This window comes from Silurus aristotelis (assembly GCF_946808225.1).
Source record: "Silurus aristotelis genome assembly, chromosome: 28".
Lineage (NCBI taxonomy): Eukaryota > Metazoa > Chordata > Actinopteri > Siluriformes > Siluridae > Silurus > Silurus aristotelis.
In genome coordinates, this window is record NC_139601.1 from 12,331,851 (window position 1) to 12,359,253 (window position 27,403).

The 27,403-nt window shown below is 37.7% G+C and overlaps 2 protein-coding genes across 2 annotated transcripts; one reads left to right on the forward strand and one right to left on the reverse strand.

Annotated features, from left to right (window-relative positions):
• Window positions 1-77: 77 nt before the first annotated feature.
• On the reverse strand, window positions 78-16,392 carry atrip (ATR interacting protein). Its single transcript, XM_083534451.1, has 15 exons — window positions 16,036-16,392; window positions 11,151-11,480; window positions 10,260-10,330; window positions 9,502-9,672; window positions 8,862-8,977; window positions 8,679-8,776; window positions 7,775-7,855; window positions 7,497-7,623; window positions 5,847-6,112; window positions 5,136-5,520; window positions 4,170-4,312; window positions 3,973-4,064; window positions 3,139-3,228; window positions 1,945-2,203; window positions 78-289 (listed from the first exon to the last, which is right to left on the reverse strand). The coding sequence occupies exons 2-15, from the start codon at window positions 11,455-11,457 to the stop codon at window positions 216-218; spliced, it is 2,280 nt and encodes a 759-aa protein (XP_083390577.1). The 5' UTR covers window positions 11,458-11,480; window positions 16,036-16,392; the 3' UTR covers window positions 78-215.
• Window positions 16,393-24,363: 7,971 nt separating this feature from the next.
• LOC310722217 (protein BTG1) lies at window positions 24,364-25,967 on the forward strand. The gene is made up of 3 exons (XM_083534597.1): window positions 24,364-24,539; window positions 24,703-24,843; window positions 25,453-25,967. Exons 2-3 carry the CDS (start codon window positions 24,726-24,728, stop codon window positions 25,791-25,793), a joined length of 459 nt encoding a protein of 152 aa, XP_083390723.1. The 5' UTR covers window positions 24,364-24,539; window positions 24,703-24,725; the 3' UTR covers window positions 25,794-25,967.
• The last annotated feature ends 1,436 nt before the right edge of the window (window positions 25,968-27,403 follow it).

Here is a 27,403-nt window from a genome sequence, read left to right on the forward strand (position 1 = left end):
GTTCAGGTATTTATTAAAGCGTGAATGCGTCATTGCTCAAACCGGTCAGACAACTTATACACTAAAACCGGAAAAGGTGCACTTTCAGTTTTGCTTTAATTAAGGACATTGGTGAGCAGCCAATCAAAGTCAAATATCAGCATCCAAATACTCACACATACACACCCAACAGAAACATGCTGTTTATTGTCAAATTTTTTCATCTTCACTTCTGGTCAAGAAGCTGTGTCAATGTCCATATCTTCTACTTCCTCAGCTTCTGGTCGACAAAGATCTTCTATAGCCAGTTCTATAAAGAATAATTAAATTTTTTTTAATGGTCTTTACATCATTCTTATGGCAAAGAAAAATAAGTGTGCCCCATGCATTTTGTTTTTTAATGGGCCTAAATTTAAATGCTATTAAATTGTTCTGAATTTGTGTGGACACCTAACAATCACACATATGTGGTTCTTTCTCAAACCACTACCACAAAGATTGAAGCACACAGTTCTCCAGAACAGGGCTGTCCAAGCTTATCCAGGAACATCCAGTGGGGTGGCAGGTTTACATTCCAAACAAGCAGAAACCACACCGGAGTAGATGACAGCCAAAATCAACTGATGAACCAGACTCGGGTGTGGCTTGTGTGAAATGAAAACCTGCACTGCTCAAGAATGTTTCTATACTGTAGGATCACAATTTCTTCACTATAATTAAAGCACAAACACGTTCCAGCATGACAGTGACCCTGTGCACTTTATAAATCGAGCTCTATAAAGATTATAAATTATACATATTTTTCCAGACTCAAATATGCAGACTTCCCTAAAGATTTTTAAGACCATATTTAAAATCTACAATAATGATTTAAAATTCCAACTATAACACGAGTTATATTACAATCTCTGATGTATGCTATTATATTACCAAATAATAGCTGGAACCATGTTTAATGCACATTTTATTAAAATTGCAATTCTAAAACAATGCAAAAGTTAATCTATATAAATTGAATTTTTAAACTGTAAACCTTCAATCATACAGCAACAGAAGCATTGTTCATGTGCAATTCACCAAGAAACTACAAAACACAACTAAAGTCCATGAACAAAAACAGATGTTTATTTCTATTTATTATTATTATTTATTTTATATTTTAAAAACCAAATAGGGCAATAGTATGGAAACACAATACTCAAGATTTCTTTTTTCCATACTAATCCAGACCTGGAAACACTCAAATCAACTTCCATATTTTCTAATTATTTTTCATACTTAGGGGGAAAAAAAAAAAATCCTGTTTACTGCATACTGTCTAATTAGAGCTCCAACTGTGTGCTAGGCCTCATCACCAGACTTTACTCATGCGCTTATGGCTCCAAAGTCTAGTGGAAAAAAATAAAGAGTGGAAGTTATAATAAAAAGGGAATAAAATCTAGAATGTGTCAGGTGTTTGCTATGTAGAGTTATAATAAAGAGGTTTTGGTACTACACTGTTTAACTGCTGTGCTTGGCTTGTAGTCTGCCTCGGAGTAGCCAGGTTTTGGGAACTTTTACAACATATATATATGTATATATAAAGTAAACAGCTAGAGCTCTTTCTGAACTTTTGGGCAGCACTAAACAACATCCATTCCCAGTCAAATCCTGCTTTTTTTTTCTTTTTACAGCGCCACCTGGTGGCTCGGGAGCTCTTAGCAACAATTAGATGAACTATAAACGTTCTTCCTGTAAAAATATTCAACCTTCAAGGTTTCTAATCCAGTAACAGAACACATTGATCAAGCAAATAACTCCTTATAGGAGTGAGGTGTGGGAAAGTGCGACCCTCCACAACGATCAGGAAGGTTCTTGTTTTTTTCTGCACTTACTAACAATGACCAATAGGTGGCAGCCAAACAAAAGTGTGGAGGGGTTAAAAAAAAAAAAAAAAAAACAGACAAGACAACAAAACTCACCCACCTTCACACTCTGAGAGGTCCGGGATCCTACGCAGTGTGTCTCTGATGGCAGGGATGATCTGGTGGTACATATGCAACACATCCAGGCAGTGCATGGAGAAAGACGAGTCATTCAGGAGAAGCCAGTGCAATAACATAAGAGTCTCCCTCAGTGAGTAAACACCTGCACTCGTCCAGGTCTGAACACCGCCCACATGCTTCTCCTGATTTTTGATACTTAACCATTGTCTGTGTAACACCACTACTACGGTCCGGACCACCTGAACAGAAAAAAATGACATACAGAAAATAAGATTAGATCCAGGCTCAGATTAATGATGATTGAATGTGGAACAGAGCACCATACCTACTTCATCATATTCAATTTATTACTACGAACACTCATAAAATCACAAATATGAAATTCTCTGCAATGCAAAATATTAGGTAAAGCAGATTAAGTGTTTGTTACATTATTATGTAGTGCAGGGGTCACCGACCTTTTGAAACTGAGAGCTACTTCTTGGGTACCGATTAATGTGAAGGGCTACCAGTTTGATACACACAAGTTGAAATAACACACAAGTTCCGAAATAACAAATTTGCTCAATTTACCTTTAATTATATGTTATTATTGATAATTAATGATATTCCTCTATATCTAGTCATCTATGTTTTAATATTGTCATTTTCAAATTCACACTAATACAAGTGTGATTTAAAAAAAAAAAAAAAAGCAAAGCAACAAAAAAAGTTTGATGCAGCTCACTGGTAAGTGACGCTATGGTAAGCTATTTTTAGAAAAGGCCCACGGGCGACTTATGTGGTCCATGTTGGTGACCCCTGATGAACTGTTTACACATAATAGTGTAAAAAATATTCTGGAAATAAGCAGGAAGTCTACAGTAACTGGTGAGTAAAAAAGGACATTGGAGAGCACAACACATTAAAACTTTAGGTGGAAATAAGATTGATGTGCAACAAGAGCAGACACCACAATCAGGTTTCACTTCTGTCTTACAAGTACAGAGCTCTGATTCTACACAAGTCCAGCTATCCGATTTAATTCAGGCTTTTTTTTTGTTGTTGTTGTTGTTTCAGTTCAGGTCACAATAGCTTTATTGTACCATTACCAAATAGAAAAAGCCTATTGTCTCGCATCAGCTGATTATCAGGAAGAGCTTACTAAATAAATCCGCCCTCTTGTGCTTCCTACCTCACTGCTGCATGGACAGTTACATTCTGCACTGAAAGCAGTCCATGTCGACGTCTTCTGCGTGAACAGTTTTGCCAACAATCGGACAACCTGTAAACAGATAAAGTGGAAGTGGAGATAGTTCTGTATTCGTGTTTCTGTGTGCACAGATAGAAGTTATTAATTACAAATCCATTCTATTTTTAAGCATTTCTACTAGGTTGAGTCCGTGGTGAGCAAGTAACCAATACCAATGTAGATACAAGATAATTTCTGTAATGTAGAGGTGGTTGAAATTGCAAGTTAAGACAAACATGATATTTTGGAAAATACTTATATACACACCCACACACACACACACACCAGGCATAACAATCTGGCCACCAGCCTAATATTGTGTTTGTCTCCTTTGGCTGCCAAAACAGTTCTGACCCATCGAGCATTAACAGCAGTAACTTCTTCAGCAGTTTGAGCTACAGGAGCCCACCCTGGTCCGCCCTCGTCCACCCATGACCCTGTCACCAGATAACCACTGTTCCTTCCTTGGATCACTTTAGATTGATACTGACCACTGCAGACCAGGAACATCCCACAAGAGCTGCAGTTTTGAAGATGTTCTGACCCAGTCAATTTGGCCCTCGTCAAACTCACTCATATCCTTACGCTTGCCCATTTTTCCTGCTTCCAACACATCAACTTTAAGGACAAAATGTCCACTTGCTGCCGTATATATCCCACTCACTAACAGGCGCAATGATAAAGACATTTAGTGTTATTTAATCGTCGGTCATAATGTTGTGTCAATGTTATGCCTGATCAGTGTGTCTACACACACAGAGACACACAATATATTACCTCAACTTCCAAACGTGACCACATGTCTTCTGTAACAACTTTATTCGGTCTGGAGGTCACATACAGGAAAAACTGTACGAATGGACAAACATCTAGAAAAGACAGGTTTGAATTAGAGCAACACTGGTGCATATTACACACAAACTATAATGCTTTATATAAGATGTGATATACAGTATATATGGTTTCACACTTACAGTTATGAGAGCAAAGCTTGTGTGCTATTTTGTCACAATCCACCAGAAGTGCCAGAAATCTCACAAAGAGACAAACGGTACTGTATGGTGATTCCAAAGATACATTTTGGGTAACAGCTTGACTTGCCAACACCACCTGAAATCTGTATGTGAAACAGTTCAATGAAACAGATCATAAAATATAAATAGAATATTATTAACTGTTACACAAGCTATGTAAATAAATGTGACAAAATGTTTATTGTTTTACAAATAAATGGCAAAAAAAAAAAAAACTTAATTTGCTCTCAAAACAATTTAGGAAAGTTGTAGAAAGCTTTTAAACACACCTAGGCTTTGTGTGTAGATACATGATGTATATAAGCAACCAATTGAACACAGAAGATTATAAAAAGAATGTAGGCTTTGATTTAAAGACTGACAGTTTTCTTTGTAATATTATTGATGTTTATTTCTTCTAAGCTCGTGGCTTTGGCATTGAAAAGATTCACATTCTGGACATGGGTCAGGGGACAAAGTTTTATATTTTACTTTAGCACGTGTTAAAAAGATTTAATGTGTCATTGTTTTCGACGGTTAATTATAGCATCTTACAGAGTCTGTAATCGTTCAATTTTAATCCTTTTCACATATTGGGGAAATACAATTTTAAAATGCTATAACTTTATTTTGGGCTGAGATACATTTTCTAGTTTTAAGACACTAGAATCAAGTGCAGTGATTTCCCAGGCTGCCACAAATGTTTTATTAACTAAAACAGTAAAATAAATAATGTGTTCACTAGAACGGCTCTACACTAAACAGCACCTACACTATATTAAAGTTTGTGTCGTTCCTGCGCAATAAAATGTCAATATTACTAAACAAAACTAAATGGTAAAGAGTAAAACGGTCTACATTGTGGCCTGTGTGTGGTGCTATTTCAATGGAGATGTTGGAAGGAAGAAACCTGGACTGATTTTTTACCTCCACAGCTGGCTCTCCTCGGCTCTCTCAGCCAGCGCACACAGAATCCTGAGACTGCAGTTCACCACAGCTTCTCTGTGACACGCGTTACTAACAAACTTCAAATCCACCAACTGGAAGAGCTTCTGGAGCAGAAGACTGTGAAATTGCAGCTCATCACAGGCTTTGTCTGCAGTGCTGCTGTGACCTGCACTCTGAGGTTGACTGCATCGGTTTTCACTGGACTTTTCTGAATCCTTTCCCCCCTGATCACTCAGAACAGAATTTACAGCTTCACCGCTTTCACACACAATGTGATAAAGAGCTTTCATAGCTGCTAAGGCAAATTCCTCCTGGGCACCTAAAGACTCCTCAACTGTGGAAGCAGAGCTGCTGTCTGAGCCTCCTAGGTACAGAGATGGGGGGGGAATCTATTTTAAATTTGAATTCATACAAAAGTAAACCCCTTTCTGATACTCCATTTTAAAATGTACATCAAATGAACAAAGAAAATACAACGATTGAAATGAAGACTAAATCTAAGTAAAGACCACTGGGATCTTAAATGTTTAAATGTGTCTACGTCCTTCTGACTTGCATTCAAACAGTAAATTACTGACAGCTTGTATGTTTTGAAAGTGGACATAAAAATAAAAAATCAGGATGCACTTAAACATCCTTAAGCACAGAAATGAGACTGAGCCCTGAGGTCTATACGGTTACCATCCATACCCGATAGCGCTGCTGCTTGAAGTGGGCTCTTTCCTGATCTGTCAATGGTCTCAAGGGTCTGGCAATAAAGGCTGATGTGGTAGTGAAGTAAAGGAAGCAGATGGACAGCAGAAGGACATGACCTTCTGAAGAGCTGATTGGAAGGACAGTGCGTCAGCCTGGCCAGTCCTGACATAGCCTGACTCTGATACTGATGAAAGTACACTCGGGGGTGATTTAGCAGCCAGGTGTCTGTGGAGGAAGTGCTGGAACCGACGGAAGAAGTGCTGCAGGAGAAGGAGATGGGTTCATTTTTAGTACATTCCCTAAATAATTAACTGCCATGTATGCTAATTGACGTACAATTTCATAATTAAGCAAAAAGTCACCAGAGGGTGTGTGTGTGTGTTACAGTACAGTAAAAGTATCAACAAGGCAGAGAAATAAACAATCTGTGCTAAATATGATGAATATTCCTTGAATATGATTAACAATATTCAATAAATATTTGTGTTGTTATTCACCAGTTACAATTCTTCCACCAGACAGAGCAAAGGAACTTTAGTGTATAGAGTTAAAAACTTTAGTTTTCATACAGAATTTATGTGCTTACAGAATTGCATATATATCAAGAACATTGCATGCAGTTCTAACACTAAAGAATAACCAAAGAGTTTTTGACCAGTTAGATCCAGAATGCAGGAAAGATCCAATTTGTTTATTTTGTAATTAAGACTGCTTTAGGGCTCATAAGTGGAACACCAGAAAAAGTGTTAACTCTCATCAAAAAAAAGTAACTTTTGAATCCCTACACTGCAGTTTGTTTCACAAATCTCACAGACAGACAAACCGGTATGAGGTATACCATATGGACAAAAGTTTGTGGACAGCTGACCATAAGATTGTTCTGTGGTCTTTGAATAGGCCATTTCACATTTAGTCCCCATGTGATGTTATAATAACCTCCACTCTTCTGGGAAGGTGTTCCACTAGATTTTAGAGTGAGCTGGTATTGAGTTGTGCTCAATCAGCCCCAAGGGGATTAGTAAAAATCAGGTATTGATGTAAGGTGAGGAGGCCTGGGGTGCAGTCAGTTTCAATTCATCCCAAATGTGTTGGGCTGAGGTCTGAGGTCCGAATTCTATAGCAGGCCACTCAAGATCTTGAAATCCAACCCATGTAAAGCATCTTCTAGGAGCTGGCTTTTTATACAGGTGCATTGTTATGTTGGAACATTTTTAGGTCTCCTAGTCCAAGTGAAGAGAAAGGTTAATGCTAGCGTATATAGAGACGTCTTGTACATTTTTGGTAACAGCTTGGAGAAGAACCAAATCAAGCTGGAAAAGTCAGGTGTCCCAATATTTTTGTCCATAGAGTATGTTAGGGGACAACTAACTGGTGAGTGAGAATTGGAAGGTGGTCAAACATGACTGCTACTATTTAAATTACAATTCAGTTAACATTTAATTCAAGTTAGCCTTCCCTAAAGGTAGGTAGGCCTTCATTTACTAACTCTAGCCCGCCTGCTGCTATGCACATGGCAAGTTTCAGCCACTGTAGTATGCCAAGTTAAATTCATTCACGTGGTGAACTATTCATAGCACATTATAACCCTTGACAAAGACTTAAGTGTATTGTTTTTCAAACCCAATGAAATCATGCAGGACTTACGGACTAGTGTAGTCTAACTGTGTGAATATGGCAGGAAGAGCATCTGGACTGATGCACAGCAAGTGACAAAGGCCTAAAGAGCTCGGCTCCAAAGGGTGCTGAAGCAGCAGATTTAATAATACAGGACCTGCAATGACAAATTAACATCAGCCTCACAGCACTATAAATTCCATCAGCATCTTAAATATTTCAAAATATTTTATTTAAAATAAAATGTAAGACAAATTCATTAAAAAATAAGTCTTATACATTTTTTTTTTTTTATCTTTCAAAATCACCTTTGTGATGAATCTCATCTGTATCCCGGGTTGCTGGGCTCACATGCTCCTTATCACTTTTTCCATGAATTTGTTTCTCACCTATTTAATAGTTAACAATTAAAACGTAGGTAAAATTACTACATATTTATAGAAGGAATGCAGAGAATATACTTAATTGTCATAAGGAGATGGTTGATAAGAGGTGTAGATGCACATTTAATTTTATATCAAAAATCATTCTGAATGCATTTTGGAGCAGAGGATGAGCTTACATTTTCATTACAGATGCTATAATTTGGTCATTGTTAAATAGAGCAAACACTGTCCATTGTTTATTGTATTAATGTATTAAATGTAACCCAGATTTCTTTCACAGTGTGACCAACATGAAGTTTAGTCTGTATTTGCTACAAATAGCTTCAATAACTTCAGTCCGAACAATCGGATCCAATTTAATTAATTGTTTTATTACTAAATGAATATAACATTCACATATTTATACTGGGTGCAAAATGATTAAATATTGCCAGATATCAGCCACTTCAGAAGTATAAAAAAAGAAAAAGAAAAGGGCATTTGCTACACACTGGCAAATTTGATGACTTCCATTGACGAGTGTTCTTTTGCAATTGCGGCATCCTTCTCCTAACCCATTTTACACAACACTATTACTGACTCAGACCTGACCCAGAACTTCTGTTTTGACACAAGTGCACCAGGCATCCGCACTGTTCAATACAGCACTGCATTTTATCTGGACGGATGACTAACACTTTAATAACTTTAATTAAAAAATGTATAACTTTAATTGAAAATAATATTAGCATTGTGTAAAAGTGACCTATGAATATGTGGCAAAAACAGACTAAACTAAACAAGTACACAATGTGCATCTATGATTAGTGTCAGAAACAGGTCATACCCTCTACATGCTGGCTTTTGGCTACTGATGGTTTTACAGGTAGCTCGGCTGAGAAGGACTCCTTAGTTACAAACGCCCGACTTCCTGGAGAATTCCCACTATAGGCAAGGAGAAATTGTGTTGCACCCTGTGCATATCCTTTTCAAGAACAAATCCAGAGAATTAACAGACTGTTGGAGTTACCTGTTTCTTACAGGGGTTCCAACTATCTTCGCACCACGCTCAGAGCTCTGCAGTTTATTCCTCATTTCATTCATTTCAGCTTGCTTAAAGTGCAACTCAGACTTCAGGGACTCAAACTGAATAAGGAAACATCGAAAGTACAGAAAATCAGACAAAACAGATTTTTATTGGAGTCGCAGAATCCTTCATTTATTTAATAGATTTGCTAGCTTTTAAACAAATCCCTGGTGGTCTAGTGGTTAGGATGCGGCGCTCTCATCGCTGCGGCCCGGGTTCGATCCCCGGTCAGGGAACCGACCCCAGCCACTCTTAGTGCCGGTCCCAAGCCCGGATAAATGGGGAGGGTTGTGTTAGGAAGGGCATCCAGCATAAAAACATGTGCCAAATCAAAACATTCGGATGGTCCGCTGTGGCGACCCCTAACGGGAGAAGTCGAAAGAAAGTGTGTGTGCTAGCTTTTAACCAAATGTTGGGATTTATATTGAAATTTTACAAAACCACTCCCTTAATCCACAAAAACCCTTATAACTCTGTCATTTGCATATGCATTGTATCTTCACAACATTGGCTAATATGTTACCATTTCATTTCTAAAGCATTTGTGCAAATATTATGTCCATTTTCATCTAAGAGAACAGACCTTTTTAGAAAGCTCCTTCTCTTTTTCACTCTGGATATGAGCTTTGTCTTTCTCCAGCTCGAGATAAGCCTGTTTCTGCTGCTCCTTCTCCTGATTGGCCAGCCTAAGGGAGTCTCGCAGAACCCGGATCTCGCCGTTCTTCATCAGGATCTGTTCCTCGACCTCCTTCAGCTGCATGTAACACACATATTCACCGTGTTCAGTGTCCCATATTTCATTTACTTTTAGTTCAAGGCTAATGGGGTGTGAGACACAAGTTCACCATGGTGCATGAACAACTTTAATACTTTTTTCTTTTTTGTCCGACTGTATGCTGCTAAATGCAAATGAACAGATCACACCTTATTTTCGACCTGTACTCTAGTAGAAGGCCCAAACTTGACCCAAACTTTAAAAGTGGAACAGTGTATTAATAATAACTACAATTTGATTTGTATATATTAGGGCTGTCAAAATGAACACGTTAATAACGCGTTTAAACAAATTCATGCTAACGGCTTGAATTAACTAATGACAATCATGCAATTAATCGTGATTAAATATTTTAATCGATTGACAGCCCTAAGGTATATATTTTATTGATATGGGCCTATTATATAAATGTAATTTAATTGGATTTTGATAACCTACAATACTAAACTGGTAATTAGATTATCATTAGAGTTGTATGTCCAGTAGCAAAAATAAATACATTTGTCTTTGCTGATTGATTACAGCATTATAAATAGACTCTATGAATTTATATAGCAGACACACACCTTTCTCTTTAGCTCGGCTTGTTGTGCTTCCAGGTGGCTGTAATACAGTTCATCTCTGTTTTGGGCATTTTCTTCAAAGTCAGCAACAAAAACATGAGAAATATGATGAACACAAAAAATACAAGTAGAAATGCATAAAACTTGTATTGAAAATTAGAACCAGGTTGATACTGGCATGATACTCTTAAATCCGTTTTGACAAGAAGTTGGATTTTCCTATTTTTCCTAGTTTCAAGTATACTATCTTAACAGAAAAAGCACTAATATTAAAGTGAAAATAAATCCTGAGCGCATTGAATCAGAATTGACAAGGAGGGGGGCGCTTTATATCGGTACTGTATTTTAAATTTTTTTTTTAAACGGTTCATTATATTTTCTCATTATGAGGAAACATTACTGTCTTGATTTACCAGTGTTCTCCAGCTCAATGGAAGTTGAAAATAATAATTATTATGTGACTTTTAAAGCACTTCATTGTATTTTGATTCTTTATTTAAGTATAGATTTTTTTAGTTTGTACATTTACATCATTTAGCAGAAAATTTAAAATTAAAAGAAAAGAATGCAGGATCAATTCTGGTAGCTTCTAAACATAAAAATATAGAAGTGGCGTAAACGAGAAGGACTTCCTGATGGCTGTTTGTTTGTTTTTGTTGATTGCATCTCACTGATAAAGGCAAGTGGCTAAATATGAAAATATGAAGACGATAAAAAAAAAAAGTGATAACAGTTTTTTACCTTAAACAATAAAAACCCTTGTAGTTCTGTCACAATGAATATGAAATTTAAATATGCAAACAGGCCCATACCATTTAGCATAGATACCATTAGCAGTCATCTCTGTGAACTCTTTCCTTATTCAGACTTTAACTGTAGGTAATATATACTAACCAGCTGTATCATTTCTTTTAGGTTCCATGTTGTTATATGGGCTGCTGCTTGGATGGCTGTTTCCAATGGCAAAGGTTTTCCTGCCCTCTTTTTTAGGTTCATCGATCTGCTCTGGATAAACAGAAATGGAAGCAAAACTTCTCTTGCTGCTTGTGGCTTGAGCGTCTCTTGTGAAGGCCTGTGACGCGATGATGTCAATTTCCTCCAAGTCGTCCTGCGTAAAGTCTTCTTCATCCCCGAAAACATCTGTCCCAGCTGGATCTTCAGTGTGTGATCCTCTATGTCGCTTGCTTGGAGGAAAATCCATGTTGGCATGGACCTTTGGGCAATCTGAATTACACAAAATTGAATGAAACATAAGACATGCTTTGTTAATAATTGATACGTTCTTCAATCTTTTTAGACGATGATGCTGGCTAAAAGACTGCTTGGTGATTGTAATTAAAGAAAATTCAGCAAGAACAACTTGAATATTAGTCATTACATTTACAAAATAATTTTTTTTTAAATGATATTCCCACTTTGCTGAACAGTGTCGTACATTCCCCACAATACAGTTCGACGGTGGCTCTTGTTCGATAGTGGTACCAGTGGGATTCATGCTGCATTTGCAATTTGTAAGAGGTAATTCCCAACCACCAACCAGAAAAATCCAAAGAAAATGCCCTCTCCACCTGAAAGTCCTATTTATTTTGAGAACTCTACAAACAATACCCCAAAATGACAATGTGAAAGAAGTGTGCTTGAAATCTTTGCAAATGTATTGCAAGGAAAAAAATAAAAATAAGAAAATTACACACTTCACAGCCTTTAAGCCTCGTACTTTGCTGAAGCTACTTTGGCACCAATTACAGCCTCAGGTCTTTTTGAGTTTGATGCTACAAGCTTGGCTCACCAATTTTTGGGCAGTTTCTACCATTATTCTTTGCAGAACCTCACAAGTTCAATCAGGTTGGATAGGGAGTGTCAGTGCACATCCATTTTCAGATCTCTCCAGAGATGTTCAATCAAGCTCAGTCTGGGCTCTGGCTGGGCCACTCAAGGGCATTCACAGTTGTCCCATGGTCAGTCCTTTGTTATCTTGGCTGTGTGCTTGAGGTCATTGTCCTGTTTATCCAGGAGGTTTCTGTACATAGCTACATTCATCATTCCCTTGATCCTGACTAGTTTCCCAGTTCCTGCCACTGAAAAAATTTCAGTGGCAGGGTTTCATGTGCCTTTACTGAGAAGTGGCTTCCGTTTGGCCACTCTACCATACAGGCCTAATGTCCAATTTTACATGTTCAATCAACTGAATTTACCACAGGTGGACTCCAGTCAACCTCATTCATGTCAACGATTATCAGTGGAAACAAAATGCACCTGAGGTCAATTTTGAGTGTCATGGCAAAGGCTGTGAATACTTATGTACGTGTGATTTTCTTTTCTTTCTTTTTTTTATTTTTATAAATTTGCAAAGATTTCAAACAAACTTCTTTTATGTTTTCATTATGGGGTATTGTTTGTAGGAAAATAATTCATTTAACCCATTTTGGAATAAAACTAACATAACAAAATTGAAAAAAAAAGTGAAGCGCTGTGAAAACTTTCCAGATGCATTATGTTTGGCGAAACTAGCGTTCCACTTTTGACAACAAATCGGAATAATCAAATCACATGCACTTTTTGTGTTCTTTTCACATTAGTAGTGGCTGAACAAAAATGTATTATACAGTGCCTTGCGAAAGTATTCGGCCCCCTTGAACTTTGCGACCTTTTGCAACATTTCAGGCTTCAAACATAAACTAAAACTTTCTTTCGGCTTCTCCTGTTAGGGGGCGCCACAGCGGATCCTCCGCATGTTTGATTTGGCATGTTTTTACGCTGGATGCCCTTCCTAACGCAACCCTCCCCAATTTATCCGGGCTTGGGACCGGCACTGAAAGTGGCTCGGGTGGGTTCCCTGACCGGGGATCGAACCCGGGCCGCAGCGGTGAGAGCGCTGCATCTTAACCACTAGACCACCAGGGAACCTTAAACCTTAATTGGCTTAATCATCCTTTAAGCTAATTAGCCACCAGGGAATGCAGTGTATAGTTAATGTTAATTAAGCTTAAGATATTTCGTCACGGACAAACGTGAAGAGGTTTTGAGTGCACTAATCCAAAGACAGTTTGCAAAAAAACAAGTATCTAAACAAATTTCTCAACTTAGTAATTAGAGTAAACGTTTGGCTGCTGTCTGGAACCCTTTAGCAAAAAGTTTACATGAAAGAACAAACTATATTAAAATTAAGTATTCGGCCCCCTTGAACTTTGCAACCTTTTGCCACATTTCAGGCTTCAAACATAAAGATATAAAACTGTAATTTTTTGTGAAGAAACAACAACAACAAGTGGGACACAATCATGAAGTGGAACGAATTTTTATTGGAGATATCAAACTTTTTTAACAAATAAAAAACTGAAAAATTGGGCGTGCAAAATTATTCAGCCCCTTTACTTTCAGTGCAGCAAACTCTCACCAGAAGTTCAGTGAGGATCTCTGAATGATCCAATGTTGACCTAAATGACTAATGATGATAAATAGAATCCACCTGTGTGTAATCAAGTCTCCGTATAAATGCACCTGCACTGTGATAGTCTCAGAGGTCCGTTTAAAGCGCAGAGAGCATCATGAAAAACAAGGAACACACCAGGCAGGTCCGAGATACTGTTGTGGAGAAGTTTAAAGCCGGATTTGGATACAAAAAGATTTCCCAAGCTTTAAACATCCCAAGGAGCACTGTGCAAGCGCTAATACTGAAATGGAAGGAGTATCAGACCACTGCAAATCTACCAAATCTACCTGGCCGTCCCTCTAAACTTTCAGCTCATACAAGGAGAAGACTGATCAGAGATGCAGCCAAGAGGCCCATGATCACTCTGGATGAACTGCAGAGATCTACAGCTGAGGTGGGAGACTCTGTCCATAGGACAACAATCAGTCATATACTGCAGAAATCTGGCCTTTATGGAAGAGTGGCAAGAAGAAAGCCATTTTTTAAAGATATCCATAAAAAGTGTGGTTTAAAGTTTGCCACAAGCCACCTGGGAGACACACCAAACATGTGGAAGAAGGTGCTCTGCTCAGATGAAACCTTTTTGGCAACAATGCAAAACGTTAAGTTGGGCGTTAAAGCAACACAGCTCATCACCCTGAACACACCATCCCCACTGTCAAACATGGTGGTGGCAGCATCATGGTTTGGGGCTGCTTTTCTTCAGCAGGGACAGGGAAGATGGTTAAAATTGATGGGAAGATGGATGGAGCCAAATACAGGACCATTCTGGAAGAAAACCTGATGGAGTCTGCAAAAGACCTGAGACTGGGACGGAGATTTGTCTTCCAACAAGACAATGATCCAAAACATAAAGCAAAATCTACAATGGAATGGTTCACAAATAAACATATCCAGGTGTTAGAATGGCCAAGTCAAAGTCCAGACCTGAATCCAATCGAGAATCTGTGGAAAGAACTGAAAACTGCTGTTCACAAATGCTCTCCATCCAACCTCACTGAGCTCGAGCTGTTTTGCAAGGAGGAATGGGCAAAAATTTCAGTCTCTCGATGTGCAAAACTGATAGAGACATACCCCAAGCGACTTACAGCTGTAATCGCAGCAAAAGGTGGCGCTACAAAGTATTAACTTAAGGGGGCTGAATAATTTTGCATGCCCAATTTTTTTGTTTTTTTTGTTAAAGTTTGAGATATCCAATAAATTTCGTTCCACTTCATGATTGTGTCCCACTTGTTGTTGATTCTTCACAAAAAATTACAGTTTTATATCTTTATGTTTGAAGCCTGAAATGTGGCAAAAGGTCGCAAAGTTCAAGGGGGCCGAATACTTTCGCAAGGCACTATATTTGCAAAAACCTCTCCGCTTTTAAAACAAATGGTCTATAATCTGCATCTCGTCTTATGTTTGAACATAGCTTCAGGTGGTATACACAGGTATTTGTTTTTTTAACTCAACCAATATACAGACTTGTACCTTGCACATGCATTTAAAAAAATTTTTTTTTTATAAATCATTATTCCACAACAAGAAGGAAAGACTTGCTTAAGCCAAGAAACCCAAGGAATAAACATGAAATTAGTGGAAGACTGTCCTTTGGGTTGATGAGTCCACATTTTTTATTTTTGGTTCTAACCGCTTTACGTCTTTGTTATACGCAAGAGGGTGAATGAACGGTTCCTGAATGTGTAGTTCCCACTGCGAATAATGGAGGAGCAGACGGTGTGATGGTGTTGGTGTGCTTTGCTAGTGAGTTAATAAAAACTGAAGGCACGCTTAACCACAGCATTTTGCAGCGACATGGCCTGGAATCTGGTTTGCACTTAGTATGACTATCACATTTGTTTTGTTTTCCTACAGGACAACGACCCCAAACACATCTCTAGGTTATGAATGAGCTCTTTGTTCAAGAAGGAGAGTGATGGAGTACTACATCAGATGACCTGGCCTTTACAATCACCCGATCTAAAATCCAACTGAAATGGTTTGGGATGAGTTGGAATGGAGAGTGAAGGAAAAGCAGCAAACAAGCACTCAACACCTCTGGGAACTCCTTAAGATTGTTGGAAAACCATTCTAGGTAACTCTCTCATGAAGATGGATGAGAGAATGCCACAAGTGTGGCAAGCTGTCATCAAAGCAAAAGGTGGACACTACAAAGAATTTAAAACATGAAATATCCTGGATTAACATGTTTTAGTTGACTACATACGTGTTCTTTTTATAATTTGGGTGTCGTCAGTATCAATGCTGAAAATAATAAACATAAACAAAAGCCACTGAAGGAGAAGATGTGTCCAGACTTTTTGACTGGTATTATGTTACTATGTAGGGCACGTTATAACTCACCAGACTGAGGTAGCTGAGATACAGGTGTGCGTGAAATAAAAAAAAAAAAAAGAATATAAATGATGGCGTTTATCTTTCCCAGTGCATCACTAATCACCTACAGATCTGAACCCCAGGCTAACTAACTAGCTAAAGTAAAGCTAACGCTGTCTGACCCATTAGCACACTGTCTCTGTGAGGCTGCTGCTGCCGCTGAAACCTGTCAAAACCCAGCAGGAATCTCCTCGACATGTTGTGAGGACTTTCACATTATTTTCCGGAGTTGAACTCGCTAAGAACATTGACTTATTAACGAACTGAACAGAAAAGCCGCTTGTTGAGGCGTGAATGGCGGCGCTTAGAATTGAGACTTCTGATTGGTCAGACCGTGAACGCGGAAGATGACGTCAAACAACTGCGCCTTGTAGTTGGGCTACTTTTTTTTGGCGCGTGCTACGGGAACTCAGAGTAGACAAAAATCTCGATCCGCAAAATGAAAATGATGTTTAATTTATTTTATTGAGTGCTAAATTTGCATGATCCCCAAGAATGTAAATATTCTTGCTATTATTATTAGTATACCCAAATAATAAACCTTCACTTTGTTGCGATAAGTATGTGTACACATGATCACGTGTGGTTAGTCTACTAACATGCCACAAAAGTTGGACACAATTGTACAGTGGTGGACGAAGTAAACAAGCCATGTACTTGAGTTAAAATAGGTAAACTATTACTACAGGGAATAGTTTACTAATAGAATACTAAACTTTTACTTGAGAAGTTCCTTTAAATGTTAAATGTGACTATAATGTTCCCATTATCATTTTTGCCGCAAGACTCTTGCTTTCTCAACTCAGTTTTTGTGAAAATACTTTAATGTAGCAACCAATCTATTAATAGTATGATATTAATAAGTCAAACACTGATTGATATCTATTAAAATTATTCTGATGCCAAAATATTTTTTTCGAATAACTAAAAAAACCCGCACAAATAAGGCCACAGGTGTTGTGGCACGTTAAAGTCAGGAGTTTCTTCCATTATTTATTACTCTCACAATGTTCTGCTCTCTGTTGGACTGATGCTTTTGCTAAGTAAATACCACCAAGCGGCAATCAAGACAGAGTGTGTGCTCTATCCTAACTGGTGACTTGCTGTGTGCTTGACCAGTTATGTTTTTATCCACTCATGAATAAAAAGAAACAACTGATTTCACAGTAAAAAGTAAGATATTTGACTTTAAAATGTAATGAAGTTAAAGTTTTCCCAAATGTAAATACTTCAGTAATGTACAGAAAGGTGAAAAAGCTACTTAAGTACAGTAACAAGTTACATTTACTTCATTACTGCCCACTACTGTGATTGTATAGGAGGTCTTGACCTTGTGTGGCTTTTTTTTTTTTCTCCACGGGAACTTCCAGTGATTCAACATGTTCCAGCATGACAATACCACTGTGCACAAAGTAAGGGTCGTGAAGACATGGGATTAATCTGAACTGCACCCCAGATTTCATCACATGACATTAGAGGTTGATCTTACTAATGCATCTGTTATTTGATAAGCACAAATCCCCACAGCCCCGCTTGAAGATCTAGTGATGATCCGTCCCAAAAAAGTGGATATTATTATAACAGGAAAGAGGAACTACACTGTGAATGGGATGTTCAACAAGCACACGTGTTTAGTGGTGAGGTGTCCATATGTCTTCGGTAATTTCGGTAATTTTATTTATCAGTTACATTTTAGTGAATATAAATAAAATTAAGATGCAGTGCTTGTCAAAAAAGTAAAAACCTAATTGTTTATTGTTTCTTTTTTGTATGCAACAAATGTAATAGTATGAAAATTTACTTTGACCAGACAAATGCATAAATGTAGATGTTTAAAAAATACACAAATGTAATAAATGTTAGACTTCATTTTTATGGAAAAATCCTTCTATACCATGAATAATATATTTACACACTCTTGGCAGCTGGACAGTTCTTTTCTCCAAACATTCAACTGAAATACTTTGCCATGCCTCTTGTCAAACTTGCCAAAGCAGCTCATTGGAATTAGATCCATGTTTGACTGTGGGTGTGAGGCACTCTGCTAACATCTTCTCTCCTGTTTTCCATCTCATATAAGTTCTTCTTTTAGAGCCCAAAATGTCACATTTGGATTCATCTGTCCAGATGAATCTGTTTTTGACTTTTACCTTGTTTGATGCATATAAACAAAAGGAACATACACGTGTCTCAAAAACAATACAAGACTAGGTGTTTCCAAACTTTTGATTTAGATTTTTTTTTTTTTATGAATAGTGTTATAATACATCTGTTATACTGCTGTCATAATGTTTTTAGTAGATATAGGTTTTTTAATATTTTATTTGTATTTGAAAATATTAAAAATCGTATGTGAATACTGTGAATTTTTTGTTTTAAAAAAGTGTTCTTTGTTAACATTTTGTATATTTTGTTAAAAAAAAAAATTTTTTAGGTTGTTACAGTACAAATTGTGGTGAATGTTCAATGGGGTGAATACTTGAACAAAGCACTGTTGTAAAGATAAAAAAGCAGTAGACAATAAAGCAATAATAAATGGGTGTAATAGTAAAGATGTCGTCTTATCTTCTTTCTGGTCGTCTCAGTGTAAACATTTGGTGTTTTACCACAGCACAATGTAATATCCTGCTAAAGATGGTACAGATAATGTTTTTGTGAATCCAAATAAGAACACATACCATTTCTAATGCATTTCATATTGGTCAGGCTCATGATGTTATTTTTGACTTGGTGAAACATATCAATGTATTTGCTTTAAATAAATAAATTAATTCTTCCTAATGAACTAAATGTTTCTCAGAGTTTGCTCTAAATGCAAATACTGGAAACAGTAATGGAATCACCTCTTTTAAATAATATTTCCAGATATGTTGTGAGAGTAATAAATATAGGCCTAGTCAAATTATAAATATGTAAATTCTTGCCCATTCTGTCCATTATACCGTCTCATCATATGCCTTAAAAAAGGTAAACACTGTGCTTAAAAACAATGAAGATGCACAGATTCCACAGTATAAAATATTAATATTTTAATACAGATCTGGTTTTAAATGTGACTGTTTATCTTTCTTTTTTTTTTTTTTAACCACACAATTGAGATTTATAGGACAGCAAATTTAAATTCACTACACAACCACTGTTTGTTCTGCTTTTTTTTGTTTCTGAGAGGAAGGAAGCTGGTTATTACTTATTCTGTCCAGGTGTCTTCCTGATCATACAAGTATTAAGAGACAGAGATGTGAGAATGCCCTGATATTTCCTTTTTAATGAAAATGACACACCATTGTTGCTGTGGAAATAATTATGTAAGGAAAATGAGCTATATATTTGTGTGTGTGTGTGTGTGTGTGTGTGTGTGTGTGTGTGTGTGTGTGTGTGTGTTTATGTGTGTTGTGTGTGTGTGTTTGTGTGTATACATATATATATATATATATATATATATATATATATATATATATATATATATATATATATATATATATATATATATATATATATATATATATACAGTGGGTACGGAAAGTATTCAGACCCCCTTAAATTTTTCACTCTTTTTTATTTTGCAGCCATTTGCTAAAATCATTTAAGTTCATTTCTTTTCCTCATGAATGTACACACAGCTCCCCATACTGACAGAAAAACACAGAATTGTTGACACTGTTGCAGATTTATTAAAAAAGAAAAACTGAAATATCACATGGTCCTAAGTATTTAGACCCTTTGCTCAGTATTAAGTAGAAGCCCCCTTTTGATCTAATACAGCCAGGAGTCTTTTTGGGAAGGCAGCAACAAGTGTTCAGCACCTGGATTCAGGGATCCTCTGCCATTCCTCCTTGCAGATCCTCTCCAGTTCTGTCAAGTTGGACGGTAAACATTGGTGGACAGCTATTTTTAGGTCTCTCCAGAGATGCTCAATTGGGTTTAAGTCAGGGCTCTGGCTGGGCCATTCAAGAACAGTCACGGAGTTGTTGTGAAGCCACTCCTTCGATATTTTAGCTGTGTGCTAAGGGTCATTGTCTTGTTGGAAGGTAAACCTTCAGCCCAGTCTGAGTTCCAGAGCACTCTGGAGAAGGTTTTCGTCCAGGATATCCCTGTGCTTGGCCGCATTCATCTTTCCCTTGATTGCAACCAGTCGTCCTGTCCCTGCAGCTGAAAAACACCCCCACAGCATGATGCTGCCACCACCATGCTTCATTGTTGAGACTGTACTGGACAGGTGATGAGCAGTGCCTGGTTTTCTCCACACATACCGCTTAGAATTAAGGCCAAAAAGTTCTATCTTGGTCTCATCAGACCAGAGAATCTTATTTCTCACCATCTTGAAGAACTCCATGCGGGTTTTCATGTGTCCTGCACTGAGGAGAGGCTTCCGTCGGGCCACTCTGCTATAAAGCCCCACTGGTGAAGGGCTGCAGTGATGGTTGACTTTCTACAACTTTCTCCCATCTCCCGACTGCATCTCTGGAGCTCAGCCACAGTGATCTTTGGGTTCTTCTTTACCTCTCTCACCAAGGCTCTTCTCCCCCGATAGCTCAGTTTGGCCGGACGGCCAGCTCTAGGAAGGGTTCTGGTCGTCCCAAACATCTTCCATTTGAGGATTATGGAGGCCACTGTGCTCTTAGGAACCTTAAGTGCAGCAAAAAAATTTTTGGAACCTTGGCCAGATCTGTGCCTTGCTACAATTCTGTCTCTGAGCTCTTCAGGCAGTTCCTTTGACCTTAATGATTCTCATTTGCTCTGACATGCATTATGATCTGGAAGGTCTTATATAAACAGGTGTGTGGCTTTCCTAATCAAGTCCAATCAGTATAATCAAAAATTTCTGGACTCAAATGAAGGTGTAGAACCATCTCAAGGATGATCAGAAGAAATGGAGAGCACCTGAGTTAAATATATGAGTGTCACAGCAAAGGGTCTGAATACTTAGGACCATGTGATATTTCAGTTTTTCTTTTTTAATAAATCTGCAAAAAGGTCAACAATTCTGTGTTTTTCTGTCAGTATGGGGAGCTGTGTGTACATTCATGAGGAAGAACAATAAACTTTAATGATTTTAGCAAATGGCTGCAATATAACAAAAAGTGAAAAATTTAAGGGGGTCTGAATACTTTCCGTACCCACTGTATATATATATATGACATAGAAAAAGCTTACTTTCATAAGAATTCTATATATTAAAAGTTTTTCAGAGAAACAGTATGGTTTCTATATCAGTTGTGTAAGCAGTGTTTCTGAGGATGTAGTCACCAAACAAGTGTGTTGCTGAAGTGTAGCACACATTGTTTCCAAAGAAATGGGAAGTTTTAGACAACAAATGATTCAGAGGCTGTGAAAGGTAAAACCTGTGGACATTAAGAATGCTAGATGATGTAATAGGTGTTGTGCAAACATGATGCTCTTTCCATTAAGCATCACCTTTTCTTACATTGTTGCTCCCATAATAATTACTAGCAATGTAAACAGAGATACACGTATTGTTTTTATATATAATAAAGGCCAGTTATTTAAACTGTTACAATTAGAATAAAGGATTTTTATTGTGACATACTTTAACAGCATGAAGTAGTAGTTGCTCAGTGGTAAAGATCTTAAACTTTGGCTTGGAATTTTGTAAGTTTAAATCCCAGCATTAAGCTGTCACTGCTGGACCATTAATTCTAAACTGCTTAGTTAGTTAAAAAGAAAAGAGGTATTCGTAAGTTGCTCTGGATAGGGATGTATGCCCTATATGCCGTTGTTGTTAGAGGAGTTAAAAAGTATAGGACTTAATTTACATAAATTAATACATTCTAATCTACACATATTTGGAATATCCCATAAAATGAATTTCGGGTTTTCATCTATTAAATGATTAAACATTTCAAATATATGCTGGTTTTACTTCCTACAGATTGAGTAGAAACCTTCTTTACAACACTTTCGAAAGATATTTTTGACCAAAATTTCCCGTTTGTCTATTAAATGTGTGCACTACACATCAGTAAATGCAAGTGTACTTGTTTAACAAATTAGACACTGCAAAACTAAACATTACTTAAGCTGAAATTAGACTTAGCAACTATAAGACAAGTACGAGCTAAATATGTGCCAAATTCCTAATTAGAATCCAGTTAGTACATGTAGATTTTTGTTGCAGTGAAAATATTGAATGTTGGCTCAAAATACAGATTTTAGCTTTAATGTAAGAGTATTTGTATCTAAATAAGGGGTTTATTTTATATGGACAATCCTTTCGCACAAACACAGTTATACAAAAATACTGTACTAGTAGGTGCTGCTGTGTTTACTGTATTGACAGTCACTATGTTTACTGTCTTTTTGTCTAAATCTGTCCTTTTTTTGCCTTAAATGTTGTATATGTCCACTTGATGCAGTGTCCTAGTTTTGTGTGGTTCTGTGTTTCATGTTACTTTTTGTTAATTTATGTTGTCTTATGTAACACCTTGGTCCTGGGGGGAATGTTGTTTTATTTCACTGTGTACTGTATTATATATGGTTTCAACTGCAAAACTGCATCCTACATGTGATCAACAACAATACTAAGCTTGATGTTTTTTCACACACTAATCTGGGTAAAGTCTAGGGACTGTTATGTGTGAAAATCCCAGTAGAACAAGGGTAGTGGGCTCATCTGCTTAATTGCATACAGTGTACCGCTGCTGGGTTGTCTGATTAGATAGCTGAATGAAAGGCAGGTGCACAAATGTTCCTAGGAGAGTGACTCAGTGTGTGTGTGTGTGTGTGTGTGTGTGTGTGTGTGTGTGTGTGTGTGTGTGTGTGTGTGTTTGTGTGTGTGTGTGTGTGTGTGTGTGTGTGTGTGTGTGTGTGTGAGGATTTTTCTAAGTTCTTGGACACCTCCTTATACCCAATTCAGCTGTAAATAACACATAATAAACTGGACACAGAGACAGTCACAGTCTGTTTGACAACAAGACTACTGCATCATTTCCATGCTGTTTAACAACCAGCTACTTCCTTTGTCTTGTTGGTGTTAAACTGCAGCTGATCTTTCACAAGACCTTCTGTTGATGAGGCCTTCTGTTTTCTGATTTGTGTTTAAAAAGACCGTTCAGTGAAGGAATAACTATTTATAGCTGCTATAATGGAAGTGAAAACAGGAAATAACTTTTTTTACATTAACTATTACCATGAAGATTGTAATAGTTAACTTCACTGCACATCGGGGTTCATTACTTCACCTGGATGATTATTTTCCTATAACAGCACACAATGATAGATTACCAAGTAGCCCTATCGGGCACAGGACCCGAGCCTCAATGAGTCACAGGGCTTCATAAAACTGAACAACCAACCTACACATGAAGATTGAAAATGTCAAATTATTCAAAGTAAGTTTGGTCTGGGGTTCGAGCCCCGGTATCGCCAAGCTGCCACTCTTGGGCCCTTGAGCAAGGCCCTTAACTCTCTATGCTCCGGGGGTCCCTTACGAGGGAAATATCAAGGTCCGTGACGTCGGAGTGATGTGGGGCCGCCTTCCCGTGGGCTCACCACCTGCAGGAGGGACCGTAAGGGACGGTGCTGAGAGGATTGGGCAGCAGTCGAAGGCAGGGGCCTGCTTAGACTGCTGCCCCCACGACCCGAATTACGGATAAGCGGGAGAAAATGAATGAATGAATGAAAGTTTGTGTTAGTTTAGTTTTCTGTACCAGCTGAATCCTCTGTTAATCTATTCATTTATATTTATTTGTTGTACTTAAACAGCATATGCACATTTTTCAATGATAGAGCCTTTATATTTATTTGTTGTATATATATTTACATATTTATGTGCACTCATCAGTTTGCACAATGTATTTTCATTTATCCAGAGCAACTAACAGTTATCTCAGTTATACAGGTGAGCAGTTTAAAACTAATTTGGATATTTACATCAATCTATCTATCTATCTATCTATCTATCTATCTATCTATCTATCTATCTATCTATCTATCTATCTATCTATCTATCTATCTATCTATCTATCTATCTATCTATCTATCGTGCAGTTTACTGGGCAACTGTGCAGTAACTAATCACTGTAATAAATGAAAACATTATAAACATTAAACATCCCCCCATCCAGCACGGACACGTATGACGTATTCGCGAGCGTAAAATCCGATTGGACGACTGACTTCTATCTATGACGCTCGGGAATGTTTACTACCTGACATTCCGCAACGTCTTCAACTGCAAAGGCCGAATACCAAATAGATACAAAGTGCACTGCGTAGGGAGCAGAAGCTCTCGATCTCTTCGCCCTGCCTAGCGCACTTATTAGAGGTATCCGAGAGCTATTTGGGATGCGGGTCCTTTTGAGCCTATTTTGGTCTGGGCAGTGGAAGTGCAGTGAAGTTTTGGTGGGAAGAAAGTCGATTAATTGTACAATTGGGCTGGATGTAATGTTCAAATTGCGATTAGAAAAAATTCAGAAAGTCCACAAGAATTAGTTTTGATCTTTTCGCAGTCGGTGAGTTGTGTTTAATTGTCGTTTTATCTCTGTACTGTGAACAAAGAAAAAGTGGCAAGCCTACTACTAAGGCCAGACTTCCAACTAACTTCAAGATGGGCTTGATGGGGAACTGATTATTTCACTCCAACACATTGAAATTGTATTGTTCGATATTTTGCAGCTTATGATCATTTGTTTGTCGCGATGAAAGTCGAGGTGGCCACAGCTGTGAACTTTATTGCCGCATTATTGAGAGGAACAGGACTTCTGTCTGAAGACCAACTCCAACACTTCAGCCATTCACTGGAGGAGGCTTTAGGAGGTGAGATCACACATTTCTGACCAAAAAAAGCATTTCAATATCACATTTACTTCTTGTTTTAATCACGTAATTATTGTAGATTTCCATTTTCATTTCAATGGATTAGGGGCATAATAAGTCCAAGATGAACAATGCATCTGCAGTGAGATCTTCTGAGTTTACCAGCTGATTGCTATAAGGCATAAAAGTGGTAGCCATATTAGAAGCTTAATCAATTAAACTAAATGTTAAGTACGAAAAAAAAAAACCCAACTAATTTACTACATCCTGCTTGAATGCTATTTTTTCTAGTTTGTTTCCAAATGAAATAATTACCTAAAATTAGTTGTTTTTGAAAGGATTTTTTTGCTTCTTACTTGAGGTGGGCCTAATATAAAATGCTCACCTGTAGATGATTTAGTGCCCCCAATAGTTTTCGAAAAGATCTCGTGTGTAAGTGCTGTTACAATTCTGAACTGCAAAGCATTGAAAGAACAACTGCATGGGATGAAGTAAAGCTTGTGGAACATTTACAAGTACTGACCAAAGATTCTGCCTTTTCTTGAGGGCAACAAATCTATTCTTAATCCATTTCAAAACTTGCACAGAGGTTTTTTACTCTGATTTTAGAGCATTATGAGCACCACTGGTTCCCCGACACGCCGTTTAGAGGTTCAGGATATCGCTGTATCCGGATCAATCACAGGATGGACCCGCTAGTAGGGAAGGCAGCTTACACCATCGGCCTCAGCAGGGAGCAGCTCTTCTCACTGTTGCCCAGCGAGCTGACGATGTGGGTCGACCCCTACGAAGTGTCGTATCGTATAGGGGAGGACGGGTCCATATGTGTGCTCTACGAGTCCACGCCACCACCGACTCATCTGACCTCTGTGGACCACTGCAAAGAGAAACTGAGAATTGGTCACTCGAGTCCGTCAAAATCCTACACTGTGATGACCGTGTCCGGCTAATGTCTTGGCACATCTGGTTCATGTTTTGTTTTACAAATTTTTTTTTTGGATGATTATTTTTTAACGACTGAGGAAATGGATATATTTTGATCCAGTGCTTGATTTTTAACTTGTAAAAATTTTGTAAATGTTTTCTACATTTTGATTAAAGATGAAATCTTCAAGTATTCTTCATTTTTTGTTTTATATTACATTTGTATAAGTAATTGCATTTATATATACAGTTCATACATATACATTCATAGCAGTGACATGCACAATACCATTTCAGTGTTCCGGCCATCAGAATGATCAGCTACCTAAAATATCTGCACCAATGTAAATATGGTAATCTGAATTCACGTTCATGGTGAAAAATTATTCATGTATGCCCAAGTGTCTGCTGTACAGTCACGACACAATGGTACATCTTGCATATTAAGGAGTGTTATGAGATACAGGAATGTAGGTTTAACCATCACATGATAATGTGTAGTCTCCCAAAGTTATTGTAAGAGCAAGGTCAATCCTTTTGTTTTAGCCGTATACACCAAATTTGAATGAGACAATTTCTGTTTCACTTCCTGATATTTGCATCTAAATGTGTTTAACAACTTAGGACATTTTACATTCATTCTTCAAGTGATCCAAAATACTAAAACAGGTGTTTCTTGTTGCCCAGTTTTGTCCCGGTGAGACTGAATCTTTAAGCAATTACCAGTTCTGAATGTCTTCTCTTGGTTTGAGCCTTGGATTTCACTTGTAAAGGCTGCATTTGTTAAAAAGGGTAAAACAACACGAGAGCTGTATATGGGAGAAAAGAAAGCTATTGCACAAGCATTGGGCATGTCCCAACAATATGGAAATGTCCTAGAAAAAGAAAGAAACCACTGATATACTAACAACCACACTTTGAACAGGTCGGCCACGGAAAACAACAGTCGGTGTCATCACCAACCGTCGACGCAGGAAGGGTGATTGGTGACAATCTACTATTCAAAGAAGATTAGAAGAACAAAAATGTTGCTCTTAATCTTAGAACATGTGCTTTACACAATGTAGTTTTGCTCGGTGTGTCAAAAGTACAATATAGTCATATAACAAAATCAACCACCTACAACATATTGAAAACACAGTATACTTTTTTCTTTATACTGTGTTGCATCAAATAACATTTAAATACAAGAAAGCCTTGTGCCACGTCACCTCGTGGCAGGTTCCTAATTTTAGTTCAGGCTACTGTTTTTGAGCAGTTTCCATGTTCTTCCTATATTCATATGGGCTTTCTCTGGGTTCTTTGGTTTCCTTTCACCTCCTGAAACATGGGAGTAGTGGATTAGCAACGTGTGTAAATGGACTGGCTACTCAAGTTGTTAGAGTGTGTGTGTGTGTGTGTCCGATTTTTTGTATATCCCTACTCAAGTTGTTTACGTATGTGTGGGTATATCTTTGTATATCTCTGTCCAGTGCGCTTGATATAAATACACTAACTAATCTGGCTACATCATGACCCTGACTAGGATAAGATGGTTGCTGTAGATGAATGAACAGCATTTAAGCATTAACTCCTCTAAATACACAACTAAATTTGTATCGTTTTTTTCTATGGAGTTTCAATTCTTTGCTTCTTC

Bases quoted from the DNA above. Each gene is read 5' to 3' on its own strand.
- atrip (XM_083534451.1), bottom strand. From the start codon at position 11,457: ATGGATTTTCCTCCAAGCAAGCGACATAGAGGATCACACACTGAAGAT. The intron at 9,673-10,259 runs GTGTGTGTCTGC...TGTTACATGCAG, and splicing joins AAGCCGAGCTAAAGAGAAAG to CTGAAGGAGGTCGAGGAACA. The intron at 4,065-4,169 runs GTAAGTGTGAAA...TGTCTTTTCTAG, and splicing joins CAAGCTTTGCTCTCATAACT to ATGTTTGTCCATTCGTACAG.
- LOC310722217 (XM_083534597.1), top strand. From the start codon at position 24,726: ATGAAAGTCGAGGTGGCCACAGCTGTGAACTTTATTGCCGCATTATTG. The intron at 24,844-25,452 runs GTGAGATCACAC...CTCTGATTTTAG, and splicing joins ACTGGAGGAGGCTTTAGGAG to AGCATTATGAGCACCACTGG.